Source organism: Haemaphysalis longicornis, unplaced genomic scaffold (assembly GCF_048455015.1).
Source record: "Haemaphysalis longicornis isolate Haplotype H1 unplaced genomic scaffold, Haemaphysalis longicornis Haplotype H1 scaffold_1, whole genome shotgun sequence".
Lineage (NCBI taxonomy): Eukaryota > Metazoa > Arthropoda > Arachnida > Ixodida > Ixodidae > Haemaphysalis > Haemaphysalis longicornis.
In genome coordinates, this window is record NW_027526203.1 from 275,974,067 (window position 1) to 276,001,868 (window position 27,802).

General features: G+C 44.6%; 2 protein-coding genes across 9 annotated transcripts in view; both read right to left on the minus strand.

The window, feature by feature from the left end:
- The window catches only part of LOC144146348 (chitotriosidase-1-like), a 29,911-nt gene extending 13,899 nt beyond the window's left edge, over positions 1–16,012 (minus strand). The window contains exons 1-7 of one of the 6 annotated variants that reach the window (XM_077678327.1): positions 15,482–15,797; positions 8,826–9,096; positions 8,633–8,750; positions 8,448–8,572; positions 3,781–3,910; positions 2,387–2,557; positions 1,650–1,874 (exon numbers count right to left, since the gene is read on the minus strand). In XM_077678327.1, coding sequence (XP_077534453.1) covers positions 1,665–1,874; positions 2,387–2,557; positions 3,781–3,910; positions 8,448–8,572; positions 8,633–8,750; positions 8,826–9,096; positions 15,482–15,545 — 1,089 coding nt within the window. In that variant the 5' untranslated portion in view covers positions 15,546–15,797 and the 3' untranslated portion in view covers positions 1,650–1,664. Of the gene's footprint in view, positions 1–1,649; positions 1,875–2,386; positions 2,558–3,780; positions 3,911–8,447; positions 8,573–8,632; positions 8,751–8,825; positions 9,097–12,651; positions 12,701–15,481; positions 15,798–15,975 lie in introns of those variants that run through there. The other 5 variants (XM_077678320.1, XM_077678306.1, XM_077678313.1 and 2 more) reach the window with 5 other exon arrangements.
- Positions 16,013–25,777: 9,765 nt separating this feature from the next.
- Dora (zinc finger SWIM domain-containing dorado) overlaps positions 25,778–27,802 on the minus strand; it is a 115,862-nt gene continuing 113,837 nt past the window's right edge. For all 3 annotated transcript variants that reach the window (XM_077678351.1, XM_077678358.1, XM_077678344.1), the window contains exon 26: positions 25,778–26,408. In XM_077678351.1, coding sequence (XP_077534477.1) covers positions 26,189–26,408 — 220 coding nt within the window. In that variant the 3' untranslated portion in view covers positions 25,778–26,188. The remainder of the gene's footprint in view (positions 26,409–27,802) is intronic.

The window sequence follows — 27,802 nt, forward strand, 5'->3', positions numbered from 1 at the left end:
TCTGCTGTGTGTGAACGCCACTTTATCCGCTCATACATCTAACAAGACTGCAGCTTGCTTTGTAAGTGGTATCTGGGAAAATGTTCTAGAAGTTGCAGTTGTGAACCTGGAATAACAACATCATTCGGGTGCAGATGACCGTGAACTACTAAGTCGTGGATCCTTGCTCTTTTTTTAATCGCAATAAACTCAAAAGCTACACGCCTACGTCTTTTGCAAAGGGTACTGGCACAAAAACATTTCACGCATCCATGCCCTTCTCTAATAATGGAAAAATATTTTCCACATTCAATGTAACAAATTGAAAACTTTGGCACTGGTACAATTTTTGTGCCAGAAATATGTCCATCAAGTGTGGCAGAGACACTAGCAAGTCTTTGTAACGATGAATCAGTTTGGGGGAAATTCCACAGGTGATGAACCGAGGAATAATAATCTTTAAGTGTGGTGATACATCACCAGACTTGGAGCCAAAGTTTTGCCAAAGTTAGGTAGTACCAAAGTACCAGTGATAAAGTTTTTGATTTTTTTCATTGAACGTGGAAAATATTTTTCCATCATTAGAGAAGGGTGCCAATGCGCGAAATGTTTTTGCAACAGTATCCTTTGCAAAAGACGTAGGCGTATAGCTTTTTGAGTTTATTACGATTGAAAATAGAGGAAAGAGCCATGGTATAGCTCTCCCACTCTGCATGTTAAAGGGGCACTGAAAGGGTAAAAAATTTTGTTTTCATTAAAACATCACCCCCGGCATAGCTCTTCCGACCTTTATTTGACAATAAGCAATGCCTTGCCTGTTTGCAAATAAACAAAGCAGGCAGTTCCTTTTCCCATTTCCCTTGCATTTTTTCACAACGTTAGACAGTACGTTATGAAGTGCACAGAGCGAGAGAGTGATCCCTGTGCCTGGACAATCGCTCCCATGCGGTGCTGCCAAATTGGAGGTGGTGTAGAAAATGGCAGTGCCAGCGCGGTGATCAGTAAATAATCTTCAACGTTCGCTTCTGGCCATCGCATATGCATCAACTGCTGGTAAGTCCGAATGATTGCCCTTGCGTTCACTAGCACGAATCCTCGGGCTGCATTTGCACCATTTGCACTATCTCATTCATGGTTAGCGAGAACCCGGGATCACGTGGCCCATTGCACTGTCAAAGTAGCCTGGCACTTCAACGCAGAAGCTTCTTGAGGCATCCACAATTGATGCACGGCACACTGATAATACATATTTTGATGCTGTACGTATCATCTGCATTACCACTGGTTCAACACTGGGCCATTAGACTGCTCCGATGGAACCACAAGCCACGTGTTTCGGCGAACCGCGATTCAGACAGTACACCAAGATTTCACCAAAACAGAAACTGAAACAGAGCCTACTAGAGGTGGTAGTGCGATAACTTGTTTACAATATTTGCTAGCTAAAGTTTGTGTCTCTTTAACAACACGTGTTCATCAGAAGTTTCAGCATCCATTTATTTTATATTTATATTCCTGTAACTGAGTGTTTTTCTCTGCACAAAAATATGCCCAGGCAAGCTCTGCAATTCCCATCTCACCATCCCCGATTTGCAATGCTACAAATTGTAGCATAAAGAAATGTACGCGGCGGAGTGCCCGTCCTGACAACTTTTGGCATTTTTCGCGTTGATAAACAACTGCTACTATTGCAAGTGGTAAATTTTTATTGTCAGTACTGTTTCTGCCGGTATAACCAAACTTTTTTCACACTTTAAAGGCTGCCCCAATGTGGGCAGCAGGCAGCACCAGGACCAAGCATTATGCGGGATGAGGTGGTTGCCATGCCGTAGCTCTTGTGAATTACATGTGCTTTCTGTTTGTTGTTGCTGTTTGCAAATGTTGTGGCTTGGTTTCTTCAATGGCCACAACAATAGCCATGCGAGAAAAAAAAAAAAATGCAGTTCTTCAAATTTCAGCAGCTAAAAAAATTAATCGCAATAAGCATTAAAAAAATATTTTTTTTCAATACATGGGGAGACCCTCGGACCACAAAAAAATTATTTGTAAGCTGCAAGCATCTGAGAAGCTGGACCAGCCTTCACATTGGCTGTACTCATGTAGAGCACTTAGGCATTGCTTTGTCAATGGTCACCTATGGTGGAGGCATCCAAGAAGATACTTATGTCTTAAGCATAACTGAAAAGGCGTGCAGTATGTAAGGTTGGATTTTCAGAAACAGTTAAACAATCACTAAAACTGCAGCAGCTCTCATCAAATTAACTAGGAAAAAAAAAAGTAGGATGCAGAATCAAGCTTCATTCCTTAAAAAAAAGTTCTGTCAGATAGTCTTCCTTTGCTTTGTAAATGCAATAAGGTAATCTTCTAGTGCCAATTTTCCTTTGAAAGAATAACAAGAAAGGCCTACCTCCGGATAAGTGACATATCCTCCTCCTTCAGAAACTTTGCCCAATGTGAGGGACGAAAGACCATGCCATCTTCGGAGGCAAAGCTTCCAGGCCAGACCATATGTTGGTATGCCCACAACTATCTTGGACTTTGGCATGCCTTTGGAGAACCACAATTCTGCGGAAGAAGCCTGCAGGTAAAGCGAAGGAAAGACGTTTAGACCTAGCCCTCCTTCCTGCCCAAACCATGGTCAAAGCACGAGATTTGAGGAGCAGCAGCCTAAATTCACCGCAACTTCACTTGACGCGTAGGGATCTCTACTTCCGATCCACAAGGTATGTGTCGAGAGGCCAAAGAGTACAGCTTATCATTTTCGTAGATAATTCCCCCACCCTGTAGAGCTTTGTTACTACAGCCCATACTGGTCATTTGCAGCATTCTAATCATAAGAAGGGAGCCAAGAAGTGACAAGTAAGTTGAAACAAGTTTTTACAGCTCACGAAACTAGAAGCCTCAAGAAATACCCACAAAAGGAAGTGCTAATGACGTGCATTTACCAAACTGTTGCATGGTTGCATAGCGTACGTCAACTTTATGTAGTCTCGTACGTCCCTATGAAGTGAATGTCTAGAGCCTTGCTTTATTTTCAAAGCTCGGTAGAAAAGGAAACACCAGGCACCCTCCATGGCCACTTTACAAAATGCAGTAATGATGTCACTACTTGCAACGTGTTTTGGTACCATATCGCAGTCCTCTCAGTAGAATGCTTACCTATTTTTTTTTAACTATCATAAATTTTGTGCTTGTTCAAGCCCAGTTTAAATTGGGTTATATGTGCTCCCAATGTTTAAAATGCCACCGTTTGAGTTTTCGAGTGTGTCATCATAGCCAACATTGCCTATTGCGAGAGGGTGGTGGTAAAATGGAAATGGCACTATTGAACACGCTTATTTGATGAAAAAAATAATAATAATGCATGCAAAACAGACAAGAAAACCCACAACATAGGCTCTATGCTTGGGCCTTGTAAAGTTAATTTACAACTCACTTCAGTGTCTTTTAATTTGATAAACCCTTTGGCATTTTGGCGACTATGTGGGGCAGTGCTTTTTGCAGTGCTTTCATTTTTTTTTTTTTTGGAAAAAGACATACTGAAACACTGCAGAAAGAATTTTAATAAAAAAAAAAAAACGAAAGATCTCAATCAGTATGAAACTTGCCTTTACTCTTTCACTAAAGATATGAGAAGGGAACTTGTTACCAAGTGGGAATGATTCATGCCATACACAAGACACCAGGCCACCCAACTGGCAAAACTTGCACGCACGCTCCCTGGTGTGATGCTCCACTTTAAGTCCTCTGACATGAGCAAGATTTGAGCAACCATCATAACAGTCAAATTTAGCAGCTCACCACGTTCAGAGTAGCAAAGTAGCCAACCTCCCTCCTCCTTCGATGCAGGGGGCTGTTGTGTCCAGAGAAGGGGTAGTACCACTTGAAGAGGTGCAGGTCATAAGTCATCAAATTAATGAAATCGACATATCTGAAATTAAGCCATACGAATAAGAGCAGCTGGCACACAGCACGCTTTTTCCCATTAAAAAGCGGAGCTGGTCAAGAGTGCACTATTTGAGCGTTTTATTAAGCCAACACAGACGAAGAATGCTGCTCAAGAGCTCACACTAAGAGCCACAAAGAACATATTAATGCTAACCATTTTTTTAAACGTTTCCACCCCCCCTTGTGGAATCTGGCTCCGGCTGGCTACGAGATTATCTAGCCTCTTATGCCAAGACAACGGGCAGAGGGACTGTATCTTTTGTTTATAGTAACGGGCATAAAATACACTGTAAACTGCAAAGTGGGAGGAAAAAAAACAGCCGCAATAATTGAAATGCTGATTTCATTTTGTTTGCGTGGGCTCCCGTAGCGCCAGTATTGCGATGTTTGTGCTTTGCATCTTCCTTTATTTCCGTGAAGACAGCACATGTGTAGATGTACAATGCAACTTTTGATAGTTGAATAATATATGACTATAAGAACTTGTATTTTGTCTCTGGTACTATGAGCAAGGAAAAATTTTAATTTTTAAGCCATGCTTTGTCAAAGCCGCTTGGAGTTTTTCAGTTTGAAGCCCCATCTTTTTAACATCCAGTAGATGAAGCAAATAATCATACGTTTGTAAAGGCACTGCCAAAAAGCACACTGTACAAGTCTCAAAACTAGCTGCACAGGGAACAGTCACTCAGCCATTAAAGTTAAATTATTCTTAGTCACTGTAAGCTTCAACGTCCTTGACAGAACAATTAAGCCCTTCACACCCATCCATTTAAAAAGAAGCCAGGCATAAACTTGCTTGACTTTGGAAGCGCTGCAGGTTTTAGAGATATTAGACAGCCAGGAAGGAGTATATCTGGAAGTGGACAACATTGTCTATGTGCAAGGTTAAAAAAAACAACCACAGAACCAAAACTTTTAAAGACGACATTGAAAAGGACATGTTTGAGATTGGATAGATCCAACAAAAAACAAATGACCTGTAATGTGAACGACCAGAAATGGTAAGACCTTTAGCTACATAACCCACTTAGACCATTCCTTTCCACAAAACAAAAAACCAAAAGAAAAGAGTCCCCACGAGGACACAAGCAGGACAAAAGAACTCGAAAGAGCTTACAGGAGTACAGCAAACTCCTTAGTACCAACGTCAGTTTAACGAATATTTTAGAATAAAGAAGTTTGAGAAAGCTCCCAGCTGTTTTCTTAGGAATCCAATGCAAAAATATTTCCATTAAACAAATATCGGAATGGTGAATACTTCAGTTAAACGAACCTGATCAGTGGACTCGGACTCATTTCGGAAGGCAGAAATGAGAGGTGTGGCTGACACAGATTCAAAACCTGTAACTCTAGCCAAGGCTGTTGGATACCTTGGAAAGTTGCACAATTTTATGCCTCAGCAACAAGCTGTGCCAGGGGAAGTAAACAAAAACTCAGACTCTCTGGGCAGCTTCATCACTTCTCGAGATTTAAAAGCACCAGTACAAATGGAGATCACAGATTGTTTATTTTTCAAAATGAAATGTTCTACTGCGTACTGCTATGTGCTTTGCATAATATTTATGTATTTAATAAATTGCATTTCACACTAATGATGCAGTCTGCTGTGTCCCATGCTGTTCCATATTTTTTCAAGCGGATATATATTCAGTTTAGTGAACTTTACTGAACTACTTTCTTGGGTCCCTTGAAGTTCACTCAAGTGAGAGTTCACTGTACTAGGAAGAAATTTCAAGCACACTGAAAGGTCAAGTGAACATCACAGTGGCCACCAATGCTGTGCATCTAAATGCTCCCTCTGATAAAGACCAAGGATGAAATGATGAAAACAGCTGGAATGAGGATGTCAAGGTGGACTTGCGGAGACATAGGTGAATATTTGGTGCGGAAAAACAATGTAAGGGAGTGTGAAGATCACCGATTTGTGATGTCGGTGAAGGAAGATTGAGATGGTGTGGCCTGGTGATAAAAAAGGCCGCCAACACCTTTTATAAAGAATATGGAAGTTTCAAGCTCAGGAAAGGAGAAGAGATGCTGAATGAATGCACAGACTATCTCTTTGTTAAAGATGATATTCTTTCCTGGGCTACTTAAACGCAAAAATTTTAGTCCGTTTCTTTGCCTGTCTGCCCCTTGATTCAGCAGACCGTCCAAAAGTAAAAAGAGATTTTTGAACAAGAAGTTTACACATAATGAAAACTTTTCTAAACCACTGAATCTGGAAACACACTTTATACTTGTTAACATTGTTTAACAAAAAGAAAACATTCGGCACATTTGAGGCAAAGCATCAATGCACAACTGGTACTCGCAGTGTTCAATCCTTTAATTGAAAATAAATGTGTGCTTGATATTTGCGATAGGAAATAGAAAATACACATTTAAAACAATGTTTTGACCTAGAAATACAAAAAGCAACATAGCGGCATTCCCAGAAGTCCAACGGTAACGAAAGGTTCCCGTAGATGACGCGCGAGAAGTGATGAAACGCGATAAAATTGAATTGACTAGAGCAAACCTCCATCGTATTATTGTGGGAGGACCGAGATGCGAGGGGGAAGAGTGTTTACCCTGGAGGGGCGGCAGAACACTATCGTCTTCGCAACATTTGCAGCGAAGTGAGCAGATACGCAGCCTTTTTCTTTCTTGCTGTCTGAACCAGATTAAAGAGTAAAATGTGCAGGCAATGTTCCGGCTTTTTTCAGCCAATTTACGGGAATTTTTAAAGGGAAAAGTGAATTCAAAAGTGCAGTTTCCCTCTCACTATCCTTGGTGCCGATTTGCGGATGATGACACACTCGCAACACACTGACAAGTTCCTAGCATCTTTATTTTGTAGAGCCTGTGCACAAACAAAAAAGTAACAGACAGTTTGGCTATGCCAATCACAGAATATCACATAAAAGCAGTATAGTACGTTCATTTTTATGAAGTGTTATCTTATACCTCACTGCGGGTATGTATGTTCTTTTAAGAAAAGGGCCGACACAGTAAAAAGTAAGTAATAAAAAAAAAAAGGTCTGCACAGCAGCAACCGCGCTATCTCCACACGTTTTTCTTCTCTTTATTGCAAGAAAGACTATCCCGAAAAGCTTTAAAATCACACCCTAACTACAATGACAGTACATTTACCGACACATATTTTAAAAGTCAGGCAGGCACACACACGCCTCAAGAAGATGCAACCAGTCAGGCGGCTGCGACTATGCCACATAGACACCATACACAAGCGCACATTGTTCGTGAAAAATTGACTTAGTTTAACCCCGAGGTTCCTCCGCATTGTGGCCAATCATGCGAAACTTCCATACGCTAAACAATCCAATCAGCACAAAAAGGTCGTAGACAGCACGGATGAAGAACTGTTCCGTGCTATCTCCACACATTGCTGCCGTAGAACAAAATTAGTTGGTGTGATTGTTGCTGTCCCTTACTTCGTTGCACATACGCACTTGGGGGATTGGCCAGGAATCGGGGCCTCTGAGGGGCAATGTACCAACTTTACAAAACTATAAATGGGAAATGTAAAAGCTGTATAATAATGCACGTTGCGTGACATCTGAACGTAATGTCACGTGAGTAAACAGATGCACACCAGCTGCGCAGAACCATGATTCTAGGAAAACTGGTGTGTGCCAGTCTGCTTTCTGCGGCAATTCGCGCCGTAAGACAAAGAAACGAGAGCTAAGAAAGAGACGCATACACAGCTTAGCAAAACAGAAGGTGGTTGAAGTAATTCACACCAGAAATCAAGAAACAAGAGCGAAGAAAGCGAGGCAAATGTGATGTTGCAGGACAGAAGTTGCTAATAAGTCTCACCAGTCTTTCACCTTGAAAGCACATAAGCAGACTTAAAAGGAATTTTTTTCTCTTTTTAAGGGGTGGAAGCATTAGTTACTTTTCTTTATTGTATGTTTTAGCTAGTCCCAACCTAACATAATCTGCAAGAGCATTGTCAACTGCAAAAACAATATCTGCAAATACCCCACGCAATGATCGCACCTGCCCGTTCTTTTGCCTACACTTCATCCACGACGCCGATGCCTGCACCAGTGCCTGTGCATGAAGTCCCATTTCGGCATTCGTTAATATGCAAGAAATACTTTGCATTTCATAACACACTCCAGTCCCAAACATAGGCTGAAGGAACTTGCAGTATGCTTCTTCCATCTCTTGCAGCATTTATGTTGTCCCCAAAGCTAGATCGCATCAGGCAGGGCCAGATACAGAATTTCTTTTTTTCTTTGCAGGATCGTTTTCAGTCATGTGGCAGCCATATTGAACCAGGTTGCACTAAACAACCAGGGGGACAGATTCGGTGAGGGTTCACTTTCCCCTCTGGCAACATGCACCAGGACCTACCAAAGTAAGCAAGCTAAGTACTAATTCCATAATAACTGATGTATTCTTATTCGAACAAAGTGTCCAATCTAAAAATAAGCAAGAAATAAAGAAAAGATGCGAAATTGAAAAAAAAAAAAAACACTTGTGGTAACTGCAACGAGAAAACAGCCTCTTACCTTTCAATCTCTCGGACATCGTAAGATGCATTCACAAGCACGGACTGTGCTGCGACAGCTGCCGATAAAATCAGCGTCGGCTGTCCTGAAGCCTTTGCTTCCTCCTCGAATGATGCACGCAGATTCTAGGATGCAGAGTTTGCATTATAGCCTGGTTGAAATGAAAGCACTGACCCCTGCCATACCTGCAAAAGCCTGGTGAAATGGGCCTTGCCATTGTTGATATCCATAGGAAACTCCCAGTCAATGTCAATGCCATCAAGATGGTTTCTTCTCAGAGTTTCTACTACCGAGGCAACAAATCTGGAAAACATAGAATATACTTGTATACACTGCGCTCATTTCGCTGTGGAAAAATGTGTTAATAAGGCCACATACATGTCGGTATTCCCGGGATCAGACACCATGCTGTGAAAGCAGCTTGAATGCGCTCCGCCTCCAACCGACAGCATAACCTTCAAGGAAGGATTCTCTGCTTTGAGGTTGGCAACAGCCCGGTACGATGCTTCACCTTCAGTGGACCCTTTGCTAAGGACATTATTTTCAACATCGGTGAATCCCAAAATAAGGTGCGTGCACACGGTGGTGTCGATGTCTTCAGGCTTTAATTTGCCCCCATCCCAACTGTAGTAAGATACAGTTTGAAAACCTGCACAAAGAACGAATCTGGAGTAAAGACACTACTTTCAACCACAACATCCACAACACTATGACAAATCTAACTTTTCTGCTAGTGTCAACAACAAAAACATTTTCTGGACCCGTCAATAGACATTACCACGCAGTCAGAAGTGATGCTAGGTTAAAGCACAGTCCATTGTGAAACTATCCGGTCAGATTGAAAACACTGAGCATCAGATCAAGAACATCATACCGAGAAACTGAATAAAAACTGCAGATTTTCTTGCAAATCATAATATAATGTACTTATTTTAGCTACGAAAAGAAGATCCATTGGATTATCTCAACACTTTTAGGCAACTGCCCTGGTGGTGCATCATCTTCTAGCTGGTTTAAAGGGACACTGAAGTGAATTTGTCAGACTTCCGTTTTTGTTCACATTGCATAGACTGGCTCAAATAAAGTCTTTTCATTATTTATCTGGTCAATAAAGCAGTATTTAATTTATAAAGCTCGAAGGAAGAAAAATACCTTGCGACATTTGTGGTGGCCACAAGAACTAGCAGCAGTGACGCGTATTCGTCTCGTGACGCGATTGGACGATGTCCAAGATGGGAGTTCAAAGCAGTTTCAGTTGTGGTTCTGTGCAGCAACGTGCTTGGCATCCGACGTTATCGTTGGTCGGGCATTCTCGATATCAGGAATTGCCATATCACGCTTCTGCCACGTTGTTGGCCGGAGAACGCATCAGGTAATCCTGCCGGCCTCACTCAGAATGGACACTAGCCGTAATGTTCACTAGCCAAGTTGTACACAGTGACTGAATGCCCTCCGTGTCATTGGAGACACTCAACTTCGAGGCACTTTGCCACCACCTCTGGAGCTTGCCTTGCTCGTCCCTATGGTGTGCTTACCCTAGACTGACAGTCGGCTGATTTGGCACTGTGCTCGCAAGCTGTTGGGGCTTATGTCAACACCACAGCAACAAGAACTTGCCAGTGTGTTAGTGTCAGCCTGCACGTAGTCTGCCAACTTGCTCGTGGAGCAACGAATGTTGCAGCACAAAATGGTGAATGCAGTATAGGAAACATTTAATAAAAAGAAATCAACTAAAAAGAACTCGTGAAATGGGTGATTTGAACCTGCTCCTTCTAACGTACTACATCTAGTGCTTCAGAAACCCCAGGAGTGTTGGGGGAGGAAACATGACGTATATATCATACGGGCTGCTTATTTTTCTTTTAGTTTCAGCATTCCCAGCAGCTTAGATGAGTATTTCTAGAATAACGCTCATACAGTAAGCTTCTCTCAAATCTCCACGAATATCTTGACTATACTCGGTGACAACTTAAGAACGGCACCAGAAGTTGCCTCTGTGCCTTATCACCATAGCCGGATGTTTCTCCGCGCGGCGCAATTAGGGCGTTACTGGGAATATTTTGAACACGGCGCGAGCCGTTCCCGTGATTTTTTGGACTTAAAATGCTTATAAACGACTCCAGTGACGACAAACAAACTGCGCGAGACAAGGCAGATGATATCACGCATTCATAGCAAACCCCTTTCAAAAAGCGCGCACTGACATCACGGGTCCGGCGCTTTGGCGTAGTGATATACTACATGAGGTGGTGCCGTTCTTGAGTTGTAACCGAGTATAGTGACTGCATCCTTTAGGCAGGGAAAGTGATTGCAAATGTGTGGTCACACTGCTTACTGCTGTGCTAGTTCACCCTGTGCAAGAAGTGCTTCCCATACCTTGGTTTTACAATGTACAATAAAAGTTTCGGTTGATTTTACTTCCTTGTTACCTATTTTAGCTTTGCTGACTCTTCCCCAGCCTTTAAGGCCATGGATTCCCTACTAGCGTACTAGTTGCACAGGCATATGCAGCTTATAGCTCCAGTGAAGCAAAGTCAGCAAAGCGTCGTACTATATACACTTGTGTTGTGGAGGTACTTCGAATTTATCATAGGCCTTACTACGCTTGACATAGTCTACAAACTAACAAACTAAAACCACAATCTTCCGGGCACAAACCTTGCCGCGGCTTAGTTTTAACTGAGCGAACAAATTTCGACGAGCCGCCGCCAGCCAGCCGACTGACTCTGTCATTGGCAAGCCATGCAGTAGCACAGTCAAGCCAAGCCACCTCGAGTGAGCATCTCACAAAACATCATGGGAAAACGGCAAAGAGGATGCAGTGAGGGGAGCACGCAAATTGATTTTTCTACTAAATAAGGCCGCATAAATGCTAAAGACTCCATGCACAAGCTTTGCAAGATTTGCACAAGCTTTGCACAAGCAATCCTACAATGCTTACAAATCACTTCAGTGTCACTCTAAGTTCCCCCTAGCCAAAGGTTGCAGAAAATGCCATTCCCAAAAGGAGGGGGCCAGTCAGGGGTCACTTTTTGATACATGGGCCCAATTATGGGTCTTGAAATTATATATATTATAAAAGCTCTACCTACGTCAAGTAGCACATGCTCGCATGTTTCTCCCTCATAAATCTGATGATTATAAAGTGGACTGCATTTCTCCTATATCCTATACAACACACAAAAATATCTACTTAAAACTGCTTGCCTGCTTGCACTCATTTCTTAAATCATCGCACCACATGGTGTAATTCCTTCAATCATCCTTGGCAACAGTTTAGCCTGATTGTTAACAATAAAATGCATTATCTGTTTCATTATAAAGTATGAGCCCTAACAAGCAACCACTTGGTGCAAAGAAGTTGTTTGTACAGGAGTGTACTCCCTTGCATCTTTGCACGATCCCAGTCAACTGGAAACAGCCACCCTCAGCCACCCGTGCTAACATAATGCAGGCATACTTTTGCACTCAATATGACTCATGAGCAGCGGCCAGGCTGGCCCAGACGCGTTCAGTCGTCTTCCTCTGAGATTCGCATAAACTGCCCCACAAGTTTTTGGGGAGGCTTTCGATCAGGCGATGGATAATCAGTGTGAGTGGCTGCAATGCTCCAATGAGAATTGACAATGCACTGGCCTTTGGGTTTGGCAGAACTGTAATGTGAAATGTCGCTGAAACACCAGCACATACTGTGGCTCCTCCTTTCTTGCACCTGCTTCCCACTCATGCAATGCTTAACGCTATCAAGTGCACCCTTTCCTACTGTACTGTACCACTGATGGCCCACTACTTAGTTTAGGTTCACTTCCAGCAATGAAAGCGCATCATAACCGGTCTACAGCTCTCCATGTGATAACAGCATGGGAACCACCACATGCCACTCTTCTCAAGCTGCTGCGCATGGCTGCACCGAATTAAACACCACAGAGCGCACTGAAGTGTTGCACTTTCGGTAGGTGAAAGCCAGTACTGGCAGTAGAAAGCACAGCGAGTGCTGGTGATTATTGCAAGAGCTGACCCCTCCCCATTCAGTTCTCACTGTGCAGACCCCTTGGCTACAGGTGCTCCACATGGACCCTTCCTCGAAAACCCGAGTTACACACATTGGCCTGACAACAGACGAGCATCTCAAGTGGGGGCCAGCCATTAAGGCACTGACAACACAGTATGTACGCATCTCCAGGGCCATCAGCCAGTTGCTCACCAGGGATCATGCTGCTCCTTTGACTAGGCCCCATGTGTCTTTGATGCCATGGCATGCTTGTGACTGCGTTAAGCACTTCAGTGTCTATGAAGCTTGAAAAACAGTTCCCAAGGTTTTTGTGGCTCTATCTCAGCCTCCCTCGCATGTCACAAATTCTTGGTAACTTGCCTGAAGCTTGTCACTGGCTGCTCTCATTATGAGCACTTCAAAGCTTGAACCATGTCGAGCTACACTGAGTGGTGATGGTGGGCCACTTCTAACTAGGCTTCAATGCTGCCTGCATTCATGTGTGGACTGCACAACACAAAGCATTCGAGACAGCCATCGTCCCTCAACCTACGAGACTTTTTCTGCCTAAGCAGCCACCAACTCAGCCACCAAAGTTCGCAATATCTACTGAGGGCGGTATATCAAAGATGCTTACCACCCTTTGCCCACTGGCACAGGAATTGGCGGTTAGCCTGGAAGAGGATCTGGCAGGTTTCCTCAAGGTGCCCTAGTGAGCCCAGGAAAGGCTTGCATTGCGCCCAAGAAAAAGCTTTCAATCTCGGCTGCTTCATGCTTCCTTTTTTCCGGTCAACATTCGTTTGCACATGTGTGTAGTATTGCAATGGCTTGTTTTGTCATGTTTTTCTGTACTTTTTTTCTTTTATACATGTGTATCACGTTTTTGCGGGCCATATATAATCCTTCTGTGCAGGGGTGTAGCTAGTGCGGGCGTTTCAGTGTCAGAACACCCCTAAAAATTTTTGAGTGGTGCATACCCCCCCCCTCTTCTTGTCCCCACTGCATTTCTGCCCTTTTTTTCGTCCACGTTGTTCACACCCCGAATCAGTACATGAATATGTAAAAACAAAACCAGAAAATTATATAATAAAATGAGAATAAAATAGTGTTTGCTTTCAGGCTGTCTTTACTTTTAGGCTTTTTGCCAGCAGCACATCCCCTGAAAAGTATTTCTGGCTACAGTCTATATAGACGCTGCTTCATATCCCGGGCAAAGAGCTATGACCGCTGTGGTTTCTACTACCGAAATAATAATGGTGGGAGAAATAATAATCACAGACAGCCAACAAGCCCGTAGAACCTTCTCCAGCGGTTGCATATCACGACCTGCGCAAAAAATTCTACTCGAGCATCCTCCTCGACATCCCGTACGGATTATTTTGGCTCCAGCCCACTCCGCCGTGTCTGGCAACGAAGCTGCCCATCAGCGTGCCCGAGAGTTGACCCACCGGGCAAGCCAGGAGTTCGGCGAGCAGTGGCAGGTCTCCCCTCTCTTGTCGTTCCACGAAATCACTCAGCATTACCATCTGGAACGAATGCTATATCCTCCTGCGCACAAAAGCCTCACCAAAGAACAAGAGCGCCACCTCCGAGGCATTCAGACAAACACATTTCCCCACCCCACTAGGGCCCACATTCTGGCCCCCACCCTGTACTCCTCGCAATGCCGCTTCTGCGAGGCTCCGGGCACCCTCTACCATATCATGTGGGGCTGTGATAAGAACCCCCACCTACCCCCCCTGCCCTTCCCCTCCCCTGAGCACTGGGAGAGAGCACTGTCCAGCTCGGACCCTGACGGCCAGCTTTGGCTGGTGCAGCGAGCCCAAGAAGCCTGGAATGAGGACTCTTTCCCAGGGCTGACAACTTCAGATACACGTTTATTCCTCCTCTTCCTCTGGCTATGCCACTGCTTCTGTGTATTAAACACATATGCCAATTGAGTCTGTGGAGTGTATGTCTACTTTTGTCCTTCGTCTCAAAGTGCAGTTTTTCGGTTTGATGACGTATGTACAGCCCAGCCCAATTAACTGCATTATACTTCAGATACTGGGAGTGTACAGATGAATCTGTGCTGCCCGACGGAAAGTGCAGTTTGCACTATTCCCCGCTTGGGAATCGAAAGGCGATGCCACATACCTTGGCAAGTTTTACCATTGCTGAAATCTCTAGGTTACACCTGGCGGCTTAGCTCTCCCCAGCCTTGACTGCCCATGTGGTGGTGGTGGTGCTGCTGCGATTTTGCAACCTCGACATCCAGAAGGACCTAGCTGCACAAGGTGCAATCCTTACAATCTGCTTCACTGGATACACACTTACATACGCACAAACGGTAATGACGATGGCCGACCGCCTGACGAAAGCAGCACATGATGGAAGCACCCAATTAACCTGGACACCACACGTCCCCGCTAGACAACTCATTGCCCAGGGAGTCGAGCAGGCAAGGGCTCTCTACCCCTGCACGTCGTACCAGCCGAAATCACCCACTGATTCTCAGATATTTCAGAATGGTTGCACGGAACAGAAAAATGAAAGCTTGGTCGCTCATCCTCTACGACTTGCCTCCACGGCCTTTCCGAGGCGATCCTGGAATACCCACATATGCTCCTCTCCTGCAGTGTATAGTCATAAGCGCAACAAAATGATTTTTTTTTTAAATCTAGGTCTGCCATGCGAACCAGCCTAGTAGTAACCGCTAGGTTTCTAAAATGCGGCAACGCGCGCAGCATAGGCAACCGCGCCTATGCTGCGCGCTAGGTAAATTGTTGCGCTATATTCATTTTACTTGCACACGGTTTGGATCAATGTCCTCTCCCTGAGAGAAATTATTTGTCAAATAAACACCGACTACGGTGCCAGTACCGTACAAGGCAGCTCCGGCCGCCGCTCGTGTGTTGCAAGTCAAATTGAGCGCGTTAGTACTTTCGTCACCGTCAGAGTGTTCCCTGCCCCTTCGTAGCAAATCATTTCTCTCGAAATTATCTAGCTCAGCTAGATCAACGAATACTTGCATGAAAGTACAATGTAAGTGTACGGAACATACCCTGTTTCTTGTCTGACATGTCTTCGATCCGCGATTCGTCACACCCACTTCCGCTGTTGGCCATCTCCGCGCGCCGTTCTCCTGTTAGAGCCAAATTTTTTTGTCTTTTCCCATTCCACTGGTTGCGAATAAACTGGCTCAACTATAGATAAAGAGAAACTTCCTGTATGGCTCGACCTTGAATTCTGTTGCTAGACGCGTACGGAGCGCTTTCAGCCACTCCGACGACGCACAAGCTGGCCGAACCACAGAACAGGGAGGCCGAACCATGGGAACCACGGCCACGGCGAACGCGTGAAATGAAATACCAAAAGAATATGAGGGAGCGTCACGTGACAGAAGTGGAGCCCGTGTAAAACCATCGTTAAACAGACAAAAAAAAAAAAAGTTGACACCCCTTTCCTCCTCCCTTGGTCGCTGAATAAACGTTTTGAGCAATCTGATAAATAATTCTGCTCGCCAGCAGCCAGCAAGTCTCTAGAAGAGCGACATACACAAGCGTTGCACCCACGACATCGGATGTAGCGTGCCGAAGCCGAAGCAGCCGAAGTGCTGGAAGCAGGCAGGGTTCACAGTGTTTTCAAAGCTTCACGCACTCCGGGCCGCCCGAAACAAATGAAACGTGGTTTTCTGCAATCAATAACAACAACAACACTTTATTTTATCCCAGGAGGGCGGGAATGTGCTGGAAAGGCTGTTGTAAATTGCATTTGAATATCGCGCTGAACCGTCACGTCGTTGGAATGAGCCGCGCAAGGAAGACGACGATGAAGAGGAGTTGTACTTTTGCTTGGTCTTCGAAAAAAGAACACGACGACGCTTGCTGCGATGGATGCCGGGTTTTGCGTCTCTTTTCTTCGGCGCCACTAAAAGCCGAAGCGCGGTTTTCCCACAAAGGCCAAAGGACCATACCGATCGAGGGCCCCAATACGAGATACTGTTTGCTGTCAGAGGGTCAGCAAGTGTGCGAAAGGTGCAGTACTGCCTAAACTCACTAGAAATGCGACACAAACGAGCGGCCGTACGCAAGGTATGCAGTTAAATTCGTGCAAAAAGGGCGGTAAACGAAGCGGCGTAGTGTGGCTCAAGCGCGCAAAATACCCACAATTCACGGGTAGATTGGCACTATGCATGCAATTTTGTAGGTCTCGTCGATTCGCCAGAGCAGAACACATGGAAGGCAGAACAGTTCCGACCTCGTGGCCAGTTTAGGGCTGCTCTCGAAGTAGAAACGTTGTGGAAAAAAAAAAAAAAAGGGAGGGGGGGGGCTGCTATGTAGTTCTGGGCAGCCCAAAATTCTAAAGACGTTTTATGTCTCCTATATTTGGCATTTAATTTGAGTGACTCCAACGTCTTACTAGGTGTCCCCATGCATCTGACAAGTGGTGGAACTGCACATTGCCATGCATGGCAGTAGAGTTTATGTTGCCGCAATAGGTTTACTTACCTAATAATGCTAACCAAGTTGAGATAAACATCTTGCAAGTAGAAGGCCTACATTAGTGTCTCATGAGAGGAGCAGTTCAGAAGCCCCCTTCTACTCAGGGCGAATAAGCATTTTATTACCAGTACTACCCTGTGACGGACAAATCCAACACAGCCTTATATTTAGTAGCTACATATGATCACCTGTGTGGACTGATCATGACTTGAATGTGAAATGATCGACAAAAGACAGCTTTAGATGAGGAGGCTTGGAATTTATATTACCCTCAAGTTCTTTGCCTCCGAGTCTGAACTGATCAAAGTGTCTCAACTTAAGTGTGTGTCAATTTTTCCGAGGCATTACCACCCGCATCTCAGCACAGCGGGCATCCACAAAGACAGCACGACACCACCAGTACAGGTTGCAAACGTGCAGAGATTAAATACTTCACAGACTCCACTTTAAAGATACCTGTTGCATAGTATATATGCAGACAGGTCTAAACAACATTTCTACAAAATTGTGTTCACGCCACCGCAAGGTCATGACAGAGCTGAAAGGTATTTCTCCATTTGAGCAAAACCCCACCTGGGCGAGAGCAGTCTGCCAGCGTACAAGTTCTCAGGGATGTTAAAAATACTACCACAATTAGCTTGATCTGTCCATGACTGTTAGGGAAGTACTGTGCTGAATATTTTAAACTTTTTTTTTCCATATGTCAATTTTATTTGAACTGGTTCAGTGCACGAGAGAATTCTGGCATGATTCAGCCGTTACCAACGTTTGTGCTGCAATAATTTTTTCTACAGAATGCAGGATAGTACTTTCTAGCACCACAATCGCAGGGACCGACAGATAAGCTATCGCAGTACATGGAGTTGAAGATGCAGGTTGTGCCACTATTTTCACCTATGACGCAGCATGGGCACCAGACTCCAGGTGAAATGATGCATTGTAGCTGCGATGCTCCTGTGATCATGCTGCTTGTTTATTTTTCACGGTAAACTGAAATTTCACCACAAGGTGCCCCATTACAGTATTTTAGTGGGACCAAACCTTTGTCTTGCCAGTACGAAAGCTTGTCAGAGTGTTTTGAAGGACTTGACGTTGGGCAAGTTGGTCCACCTCAACAAAAAATGCAAACTGTGCAAACTACTGAGAACTACACAAGAGAATAGGACACAAGGACAGGACTAACGGTACACCATTGCATACACACAAAATTATGAAACTGTGTCAAGAAAGGTGTAATGGTAAGAAAGTGCATTGTAAAGTGTAAGAAAAGTGCATTGTAAGTTTGCACCTGTCCTTCGGTCCTACTCTACGCAGTTGTCAGCAGGGTGGCACAAAATGACGTGTCACCACCATCGACGAAGCTCGTAACCTCGCAGTTGTGAGAGTTCACCAACCACCTTTTTTTAACATGCTTCAGGCCCCCTGAAACTATATAGTGTGCCAACAAATTTTGGTAGCTTAAAGCAAATTTGCTTTAAGAAAAAGTTTTTTTCCATTTTAGACCACTTACCTATTGCAAGTAAACAGTACCACGTACTAAAATTTTCAGCAATGTAGGTGGAATTGAGTGGCAGTGCACGTTATCATGCTTGTACAATCATACAAGTACTGAAAACTAACATGCAAATTTGGGCATGCACACGCTTGAATAACAGTCGCATATGAGCAGGTGGATGTGGGCAGGCAATGGTACTGAAAAGGGCACAAGGCCTGAATAAGCTCAAAGCTTTTTTGGTTTTTGCTCAACTAAAAATGATGCTTGGTTTGCTTAGAGATAATTATTATTAGCGATATTTTCCTCCCGTTTCCATTCTGCTTTTCTTATACAAAAGAGCCCGTCACAAAGTGATATATGGGACGGCCTACAAAGACAATCAAGCAAAGGAGAAGGTATAAAAATTACCCATGCAATTCCCCAGCAACGTGGTCATTTACCACCGACACCTGGATAGGTCGCATCGCCAATTGCACCAGTTATACAACTTTTGCCACTGGCCATCATATATATAAATGTCAGTACCACTGTACTCGCACTGTATGACAGGCAAGACATTACCGAGATAAAAAAAACAACATCTTGAAGCCAGTTAGAGAGAACCAATTTAGTGATGTTCAAAAGATGAAATAATGTCGCTGCCTCATTGCTTATGACTAGAAAAGGGATTTTAGGCAAATGCCTCTTTTGTTCTTTGTGCTCCTATCGCCCCACTTTGGTATACGAGCACGAATTAGTTTAATAAGAGCTTTTACGGCGTTTTTTATACTGCCTATAAATGCCCATCTCAGATTTGTGCCTAAATGCCCATTTTTTGGCGCCTATATGAACACTGTAGCCACAAGTTTCTCTTTCAAGTGCAGCTTGAAATTGTTATTCACATTACCAGGAAACACTGACTGTTCTGATCTCTATGGGGGTTCAACCTAGTCTTCTATTTCAACACACTGCCGGAAAACAACAGCCATCAGCAGCGAAATAGGATGCTCATTCTCAGTGACAAGAGGCACAATCTTGAAACTGAAAATATGGAGATGGTGGCAGTTTGCCATTATTTCCACAATTTTCACAATGACTCTTAGACTACGTTCCACATGCTTCCCAAACTGATTTTCAAAGCAACGGTTCAGCATATACGCCCGTTTTTGTTTTTTGTTAGATCACTCCTATATTGAGGAGCCAATGGCGGAACAGCACTGCGCAGCTGGATTTCCTTACGCCGTTACATTCACACAGCCGATGGGCTCTAAAACATGCTTTTCTGTCAAAAATCTGTTCCGGTGCTAAACACCTTCTGAAAAATGCTATACAAATGTGTGGAAGTCTCTTTGCCAGTGTTGGGACATCTTGCCCGTAAAAGTCGTACATCATTGTACACGAGAAAAGAGCTGGAACTGCACCTAAGAGTCCTCATGTAAGAGATTGTTAATTTCTTGATAAATCGTTGTCTCTCTTGCATTTATCATTTGTGTCTGTTTTTGTTGTAGTAAATAAATTGCATCAGGCAAACATAAAGTAGCGCTTCTTTTAATCAGTATTGCCAGCTCTCAAGTATTCTTTTTCATGCCTCTTTCACTATACGAGACGCTTGAGCATGCAAAAGTGGCCACTGAACTTGAATGTGGGCAGTGCACTTGTTGAGTGCTGATGAATCACCATCAGTTCAGCAGTTTTGTAAGACAGGGTAGCGACTATATTCAAGGGTTGCCACCTTCGTGCCACAACATTTTTTGTTTTCCTGTCATAGATATAGGTCGTGCAAGTCTTCGTTTGAAATCCTGTCATAGATATAGGTCGTGCAAGTCTTCGTTTGAAATTGCTTCCATTTATATGAATATTTACGGTGTCTATATTTATCACATTGGGAGCTAGGCCAAAAAACGTTGTTTTGCCTGCCTATTTTTGGCACCTAAAATGAACTTTCTTAAAGCCTAAAAATCCGGCCTCTACTTATCACAAACAATAGTGCTGAATTTGGTAAAACTTAGCGTGATTAAGCAAGGACTACACAAGACGACAAACACAAGCGTTTTGACATCTTTCTGTCGTCCTTGTTCAATCGCGCTCTAAGTTTTACCAAATACGGTATGCACCAACTTGCCCAACAGTGTGTTCTACCAACAAATGTGCTGAAAATTGTGTGGGGCGGCCTTACGGTACCCATCTTTATGCTTCTGGCATTTTCAGTGCTGATAAACAACTGCTGCAGCCACGAGCGATATACTATTTATATTCATGGCACTGCAATCTACAGGGAGGGGACACCTTGTTTCTGCACTGTTGTGTCCCTGTCACATAGCATGCAAAGTAAAAATGTACTGCGAACCCTATTTAGGGTCACAATGTCGCTGTGGCAAATTCATGACATTCAGCACTTAGTGTTTAGTATGCAGTCGGCATGAGTGCAGCCCAAGATGAGCATTTTCAAACCCACTGGTATTTTATTGGCTCAGATTCCTGGGACTTTTGATCAACACGTACCTGCGGGTTGTGAAAACACGCGACAACAGGCACGTGCACCTGCTGGATGATTGTTTTGGCACAGGTTAATTTCATTGTGGAATGTAGCGAGCGAGTGACAACCAAGTCACAAAGTTATACTGACAACTGCCTCGTGTCCCAATTCTGTACACCCTATTTAATGTGTGTTGGCTCGCTGCTATCACCCCATAAAAATTAACTGCACAGAGCGCCGGTAACCGAGATGGTCATCATTGCAGATCATCTGACTGTACAAGCACTCAACACTTCACGGAGAGCTTTAGTCCAGGTACCTATTGACGAAACCAAGTAGATTACTATATGTGGGAATTCACACTCCAAAATGGCACACAGGCTAGCCGGCTTAGTCACGTGGTTCACCAGCACGAATGTGCAGGGCACTTTTTTCAAGCTTGGAAAAGTGATTTGTCTTCGCGACTCAGTTGCCTGCACAACAGTTTTGTGCAAACTCTCCTGTGCCCGGATTTGTTGCGCAGCTTCGATGTTCTGCAAAGTATCCAACCTAACAGTGCACACCGTACAGATAAGCCAAAAGGGTGTCAGGAGGCAGGGCATTGCTGCGCCAACTTTCTGCTTAGAGAACAAGGTCAGGAGGCTCTGACGAAGCTTTACAGGCTCATCAAAATACCTGCACTGAGCCCTTGCGATTGGTGAATTTACCATTGAGAACTGCAGGTCAAGGCAATGGCAGACATCTCCGACTACTTAACGCATGTGCACAACGTATTCACGATTCAGCCAGTGGCGATTCACTCCTAGGTGATGCACCCAGATATCAAACCCACCCCAGGGGTGTCAGTCTGGAACTGCTGAGGGATCACAGTTCGAAGTGATACTGTTTCACAATTGGAGAAAGCATGAAATATCAGGTGTACACGTTCTGTTGTCTCTGCTAATCAAACAGTAAAAGGCTCGTGCTGTTAGGGGCTTGTGCCTATGCCTAGCTGCACTGAAAATAACTAAAACTCGTGGAAAATGTCTGCACACCGAGTGGTTTACAGAGCAGAACTCGCCAACCAACTTCCGCTTGAACATGTCTGAACCTCCTCGTTGAAAAGGAAAGCAAAATTTACAAAATCCCGCATGGCTATAACTGCAGAGTGTCCTTTCAGTGCTCGAGCACCATTTCATGCATTAATGAATGTATCTTCAGTAAAAGGCTAAAAGTCACTTGTAACATAGAAAAATTTATTCTAGGATGAAATGCTAGGACAGTGACAGTCACAAGATAGTTAAAGTTTACACTAACTTGTTCTGTAATGGTAGCAAAAATGGGTAAGCAGCAGAACTGAACATAAGGTTTATAAATAATATCACAAATTGCACAAACAGATACAGAATTTGCAACTGTCTGTTGTAATGAATGCTCTAGCATTGTGGTATGCCTGAACAGCCTTCCCTTCTGTCGCACACATGACATGTGAAGCTTGTGTTGGGGGATGATGGGAGCTTGCTTTTGTGGACGGGTTAAAACTCTTCTGGCAAACTAGATGCCCCAAATGAATTATGAAGAAGCACATATCCACTCAGAAAAATCAACTTGCCCCTGAATGGCAAAAAATGTGTTGTTGGAGACCTTGAAACACCTTTAACACTTGCATAAAACAGTGACAAATCGTTGGGATTCCTGCAAGACCAGTGGTTATTTTAATTAGGAATGCATAGTGTTACCTAATACTGCAGTTTAGAACAATGTGACACTAGACAAAATAAAGTGGGCGACACCAGAGTACCAAACGGGCTAATAATCCAGTTGCTGTGGGGGGGGGGGGGGGGGGGGGGGGGGGGAAATGGAAACAAGACAAGAGAACAGCTCTGCCAGAGAATGTGCTGGAAACAAAGGTGGGAGGGTAGCGCTGCCCCTGACGTAACCGCAAATTTTTCCCCCCAGTCTACCATGGTTGCCAGACAAGACGTGCATCGCAGGCGCCACTGCGACACCTTCGCCTCGCGTAAACTGGCCTTTCTTTTTTTTTTTTCTCCCTTCGAACTCCCCCTTCTTTCTTTCTTTCTTTCTTTCTTTCTTTCTTTCTTCCCCACCTGCCGCTGTGCTATTACCCTCTCCGTCCAACTGGCCGTGGGCTTTTCAGGCTAGTCCGCAAGCTTCCTGATGAATAACTTCAGTTATCTGGCATTTTGGGTAATGCAAATAAACTTATTTTTACTGGCCCGACTCTTTTCGGCCGTGCCTTTTAAGCCGTATTCTCATCTTGTGAAGGCATAATCTGTTATAAGATTCTGCAATGTAGCAAGCAGAACGATGGGTGGGGTGGGGGGTCAGAATATTCATTGCCAGGTAGAATTCCGAGATAGTCATCGCTAAACGTATTTTAGTTATCAGAGCAATAACGCAATGACTGTGCACTAAGTGAAGCTGACTTAACAAAAGTGTGCCTTACACCGTCGAACGGGTGACAGCTAATAAATTATTGTAGGTGACCAAACAATCGAATTCATTCAAAACTGGCATTTTTCCTCCTCGATTAAAACGCGCTAAGGTCATTCCGGTGTATAAAAAAAGGTGATCTAACAAGAAAGATGGTTAAAACGGGAAGCTTTCTCAGGTAGCAATTAAATGGTCGTCTGGATGAATTTGTTTGAATTCGATGTATTTAGAGGTTCGAGTAGCTTAGGGTATGCATGCATGCTGACACTTCACACGTCACATACACTACTGACTGCTTCGACCGCATCGGAGTGGCGGAGTCGGATATACGTCGGCATCATAACGAGGGGGAATTTAAAAAAAAAAAAATCAGTTACAGTAGCTTTTTTTCTTTTGCAGTCTGACCATCCTGCAACAACAGGTGCGTAATTGAGCGTCACAGCAGGTGTTTACAAGATGTCTTTAATCAAACGAATACGTAATTGAAAGAACATTTAATAGAAAGTTAACAAATAAAAGAGGATATAGGAGCGATCCTCAATAAGGTGCATTTATAATTTCGGTTTTATTCGCATTTTCAACATTATTTTGCAAGCTTTTTACGCATGCGTTTTGTTTTTTTAGCAGGCGCGTATGCTTTTGGATAGCTTTCGTAGCATCTGCGAAAGTATGATATGTGAATGAACACAGCTGTAGCTTGAGCTGGCACGCATGCATCTCGTATAACTGGTGGAAAAAAGGAGCGAGAATGGCTCCCTGCAGCGGCGCCTGCCCGCAGCCGCGAAGCGCCAATTACAGTGCCGAAAAAATTTTAAAATGCGAATGAAGCGAATGCACGCCTCAAAAGCCAGTGAACCTCCCACGGCGTTTTGAATGGGGAAGGTAACAGGGCGGAGACGTGAGAGGTAGAAAGAAAGAGGAAGAAAGAGAGAGAGAGAGAGAGAAAGAGAGAAAGGAAGACAAGGAAGGGAGAAAGAGTTCGAGGGTAGAAAAAAAAAAAAAGAAAAACCAGTTTACATTAGGCGAAGGTGACACATAAAATGGCAACCACAACACACTTTTGGTCTGGCAATCATGGTAGACTGGAGAAAAAAAAATTTCCGGGTACGCCAGGGAAAACACTACCAGTGGGAGGTCGCAGCCAAGTTCCAGGCGTAAAAAATTGGAACTGAAGTCACTGCCAGCCTGAAATTACAAGCCAAAAAGAAAAGGGCCCGTACTGAGCGCCCACTAGCTGAGGTGAAGAGCATAACGTGGGGAGCACTTCTTTGTGAATCCCACGTTTTCACTTGATGGCAATACAATGGACCTCCCCAAAAGACGGTGACGACCAGGAAACCGTCCTACACAGGTTACATAGTTGATGAATGCAAAGTATGGCCATATGTCTACAGTGACAAATAGAGTAGTACACTAATGGTGATTAAACGGAAGAAAAAAAGGCAATGGTCACTAGGACGCACTGAAACACCACCATCATCACCACAACAGTGAACAACAACAAACGAGGGAACAACAAACATCACCAGACACTGGAAAAAATGTTTTCACGACTTGAGCACTGATGTACCATGATGAAAAAACGCCTCGAAAACTCACGCCACCCAACACTGTCCCACGTCTGGCCGGCCGTTGCATCAAAGTTGCAAGAGTTACAGGCAACTCTGGCTTCAATAACATGATGGCCACGACAGAGGTGGCAACGACGCTAGTAGGCCCCACTGCAAGAAAGGCAACGCCGACAACTCGACGTGGAATGCGCCAACTCTGCGCCCTGGACGAGCCGAGTGGTGCAACACGACGACATCAGTGCGTACGCGGGACTCCCAAGCGACCCCTGCACACCGCACCCATCCCAGCACTGCTTGCCCGCCTGGCTCCCTCCCCAGAAGCTGCCACATGCTTAGGAGCTGCCTTAAGAACTATCGTGACACCAAACAAAAACAGCGCCCGCCAGAGGGCAGCTCTGAAGCCACCAGTTTGTGAACCAAAGCCGACAGTAGCACACTGACCACACAAATACGCTTTTCGCTTTCTCTTGAGCAAAGTGGCAAACAAGGTTATAACCTCACCTTCAGTAATACACTAAAATAAAATTTGAAGACAAAGAGAACAAGCCAAAGAAACCCCGCTCTCTAAGCTAGGATCAACATATACATAACTGCACATTATATTAAAAACAAAAGAAAGGTACTGAGAACATAGCACAGCAGCTAGAGAATGAGCAATGACGAGAGCCTTGACGTAACTGGCTACAACTTCTGGTCAGCAGCATGCCTTAAAACCAGCTTTCTGGATGTGCCTACGTCTGGAGCCAGTGCCAATCCTGGCTATGCCCAAGCTAGCACCACGGCAACTCTCTGCAGCTACACACAAGAACCAAGGCAGTAGCGACAGCTTCCCCACACGTTCCGTCCCTCTCCCACGGACATGTCCCCGTGGCCTGCTGGAACACTGTTCGGACAAATGCTACTCGGACAAAGCTGTTGACAATTCACCTGCACACACACACCCGCACATGCACGCACACACACACACACGCACAGTGGGAGTATGCAATAAATTAACAATGTTACATCTGTCGTGAGTTGCAGAGACATCCACAGAAACAACAAGGTCCCCCAGACCAGAGGGTGATCATCAGCTCCAGAGGTCACCCTCGCTGAAACCTTATCGGCACTGTCCAAGGCTGGTGTAGGCAAGGACTCGCAAAGGAGCTTACCACTCGGTTGTGTACACCATTGCTATGTGAAATATGTGGAACACCAACGAGACAGAGGGACAGAGAGAGAGAGAGAGAGAGAAACGAAAAAGAAAAAGGGAACACTGGTAAGAAACGAGAGTCAGCCATCAATTGTGGGTGCCTAAGAGGCTGTGATGGCGTCAGATGGGGGGGCTGGATGACACCATGTTGTTGATGCGTTGCCAGAGATCCTTCTTGCACGACTTGGAGCGGCGCAGGCTGTGCAGCAGCTCCGTGAACTGCACTATGCCCCCGGGTGTGAGCATGAAAGCCGCCCGGGCACTGCGCAGGGTGTTGATGAACTCGTCATACTCGACCGAGGTGATGTGGTACATCTTGGTGTGGGTGCACGCGATGAACCTGCCACAGGGAGGGAGGAAGGGATGAGAGGGGATCAACACAGGGGCACACGACACACCGAGGACAGAGTTATTACTCTCGGGGCCTGACAGCCTTTCTATCTCGGGCAACTGTTCGCCACCTCTGCAGGTTTCTAAAGAGAAGAGGCAAAGCTTACTGGGACATGAAACAAACGACCCAGTGTAGAGTGGTGCTGCTCTGGCACCAAAGCTGACTCGGAGCAGAGGAGGTATGAATGTTACGCACTTTATTCAGAAAAGTAAAACTCTATTCTAGTAGTGCCACCGTCATTACACATTGACCACTATATTACAGGATGACACGCACGTTTGGCCAAAGCTACAAATTCAGGCAACTGAAGCAACACATTTCAGTCAAAACAGTTGTCATTAGCTTTAGCACAGTACTCTTTTTTATGGCTGCTTTTCGTTGAATAATTACATATTTGACATTTTAAGTAACAGTTCTGAACACACACAAAAAAATTAGGCAAAGGTGGCAGTTCACTCACTCAAAGGCACGGAAGATTGTTTTGTGCACACACTGCACAAACTCAGTTTAAGGCCCTACTGCTTACGCTTAAAGTCTTCCTTCTCAAAAGAGATACAAGAGACCAGTTTATGAACTATTTAGAATGACTGTATCTCATACGCAAGATAAACATGCATGTGCTGTCTTTCCAGCCCATCTCCACATGTTCCCCTGCACTAACGGAAAGGCTCTTGTCATTCATTCCTTGCACTTAGCAGACGCCCATCAAGTACTACACTCCAGAATGTGCAACCCCTGAGGTCTTTCAGCAGGCAAAAATATGCAACTGCTTGTCAGTTTTAATTAGCTGGTCCCAATTGGTCCTAGCTGGAAATTAGCTGGTCCCAACTGGAAATCATCTGGTCCCAGTTTGAATCAATTCCCAGCTAATAGGGACCAACTGGCGCGAGCTGACCCGACTGGAATGAATGCTGGCACCAGCTGGGATGAGAGGATGAGAAAGTGGCTTCAGCTGGGATGAAGTAACAAACAAAGCGCTCCACATTGGGCCATGCAGTGATACGATTTTAAAATTAAAAATTGCGTGTTTAACTCCCCGACACTACGTAGCGCCTGGGCCCTGGGCCATGAGGTGCGCCCAGGAGGGGCACTGTTTCCATTTGAATACATCGGATACACACTGGCCAGAATTTGGACTTAAACATGCTGCGGCAATTTCAGGAATAACATTGTGGGAGCACCGGCATTTGACTAAAATTCCATTGTTGCAATGCCAGCACAGGGTGGATGCCTCCTATGCTCCTAACAATACGATCTCTGCCGGTCCGGTCCTACGCTCACACAAGTTGGGAAATTTTTTATTGTGGACGTGTTTCGCACTTTCGTGACCGCGCCTATTCCCA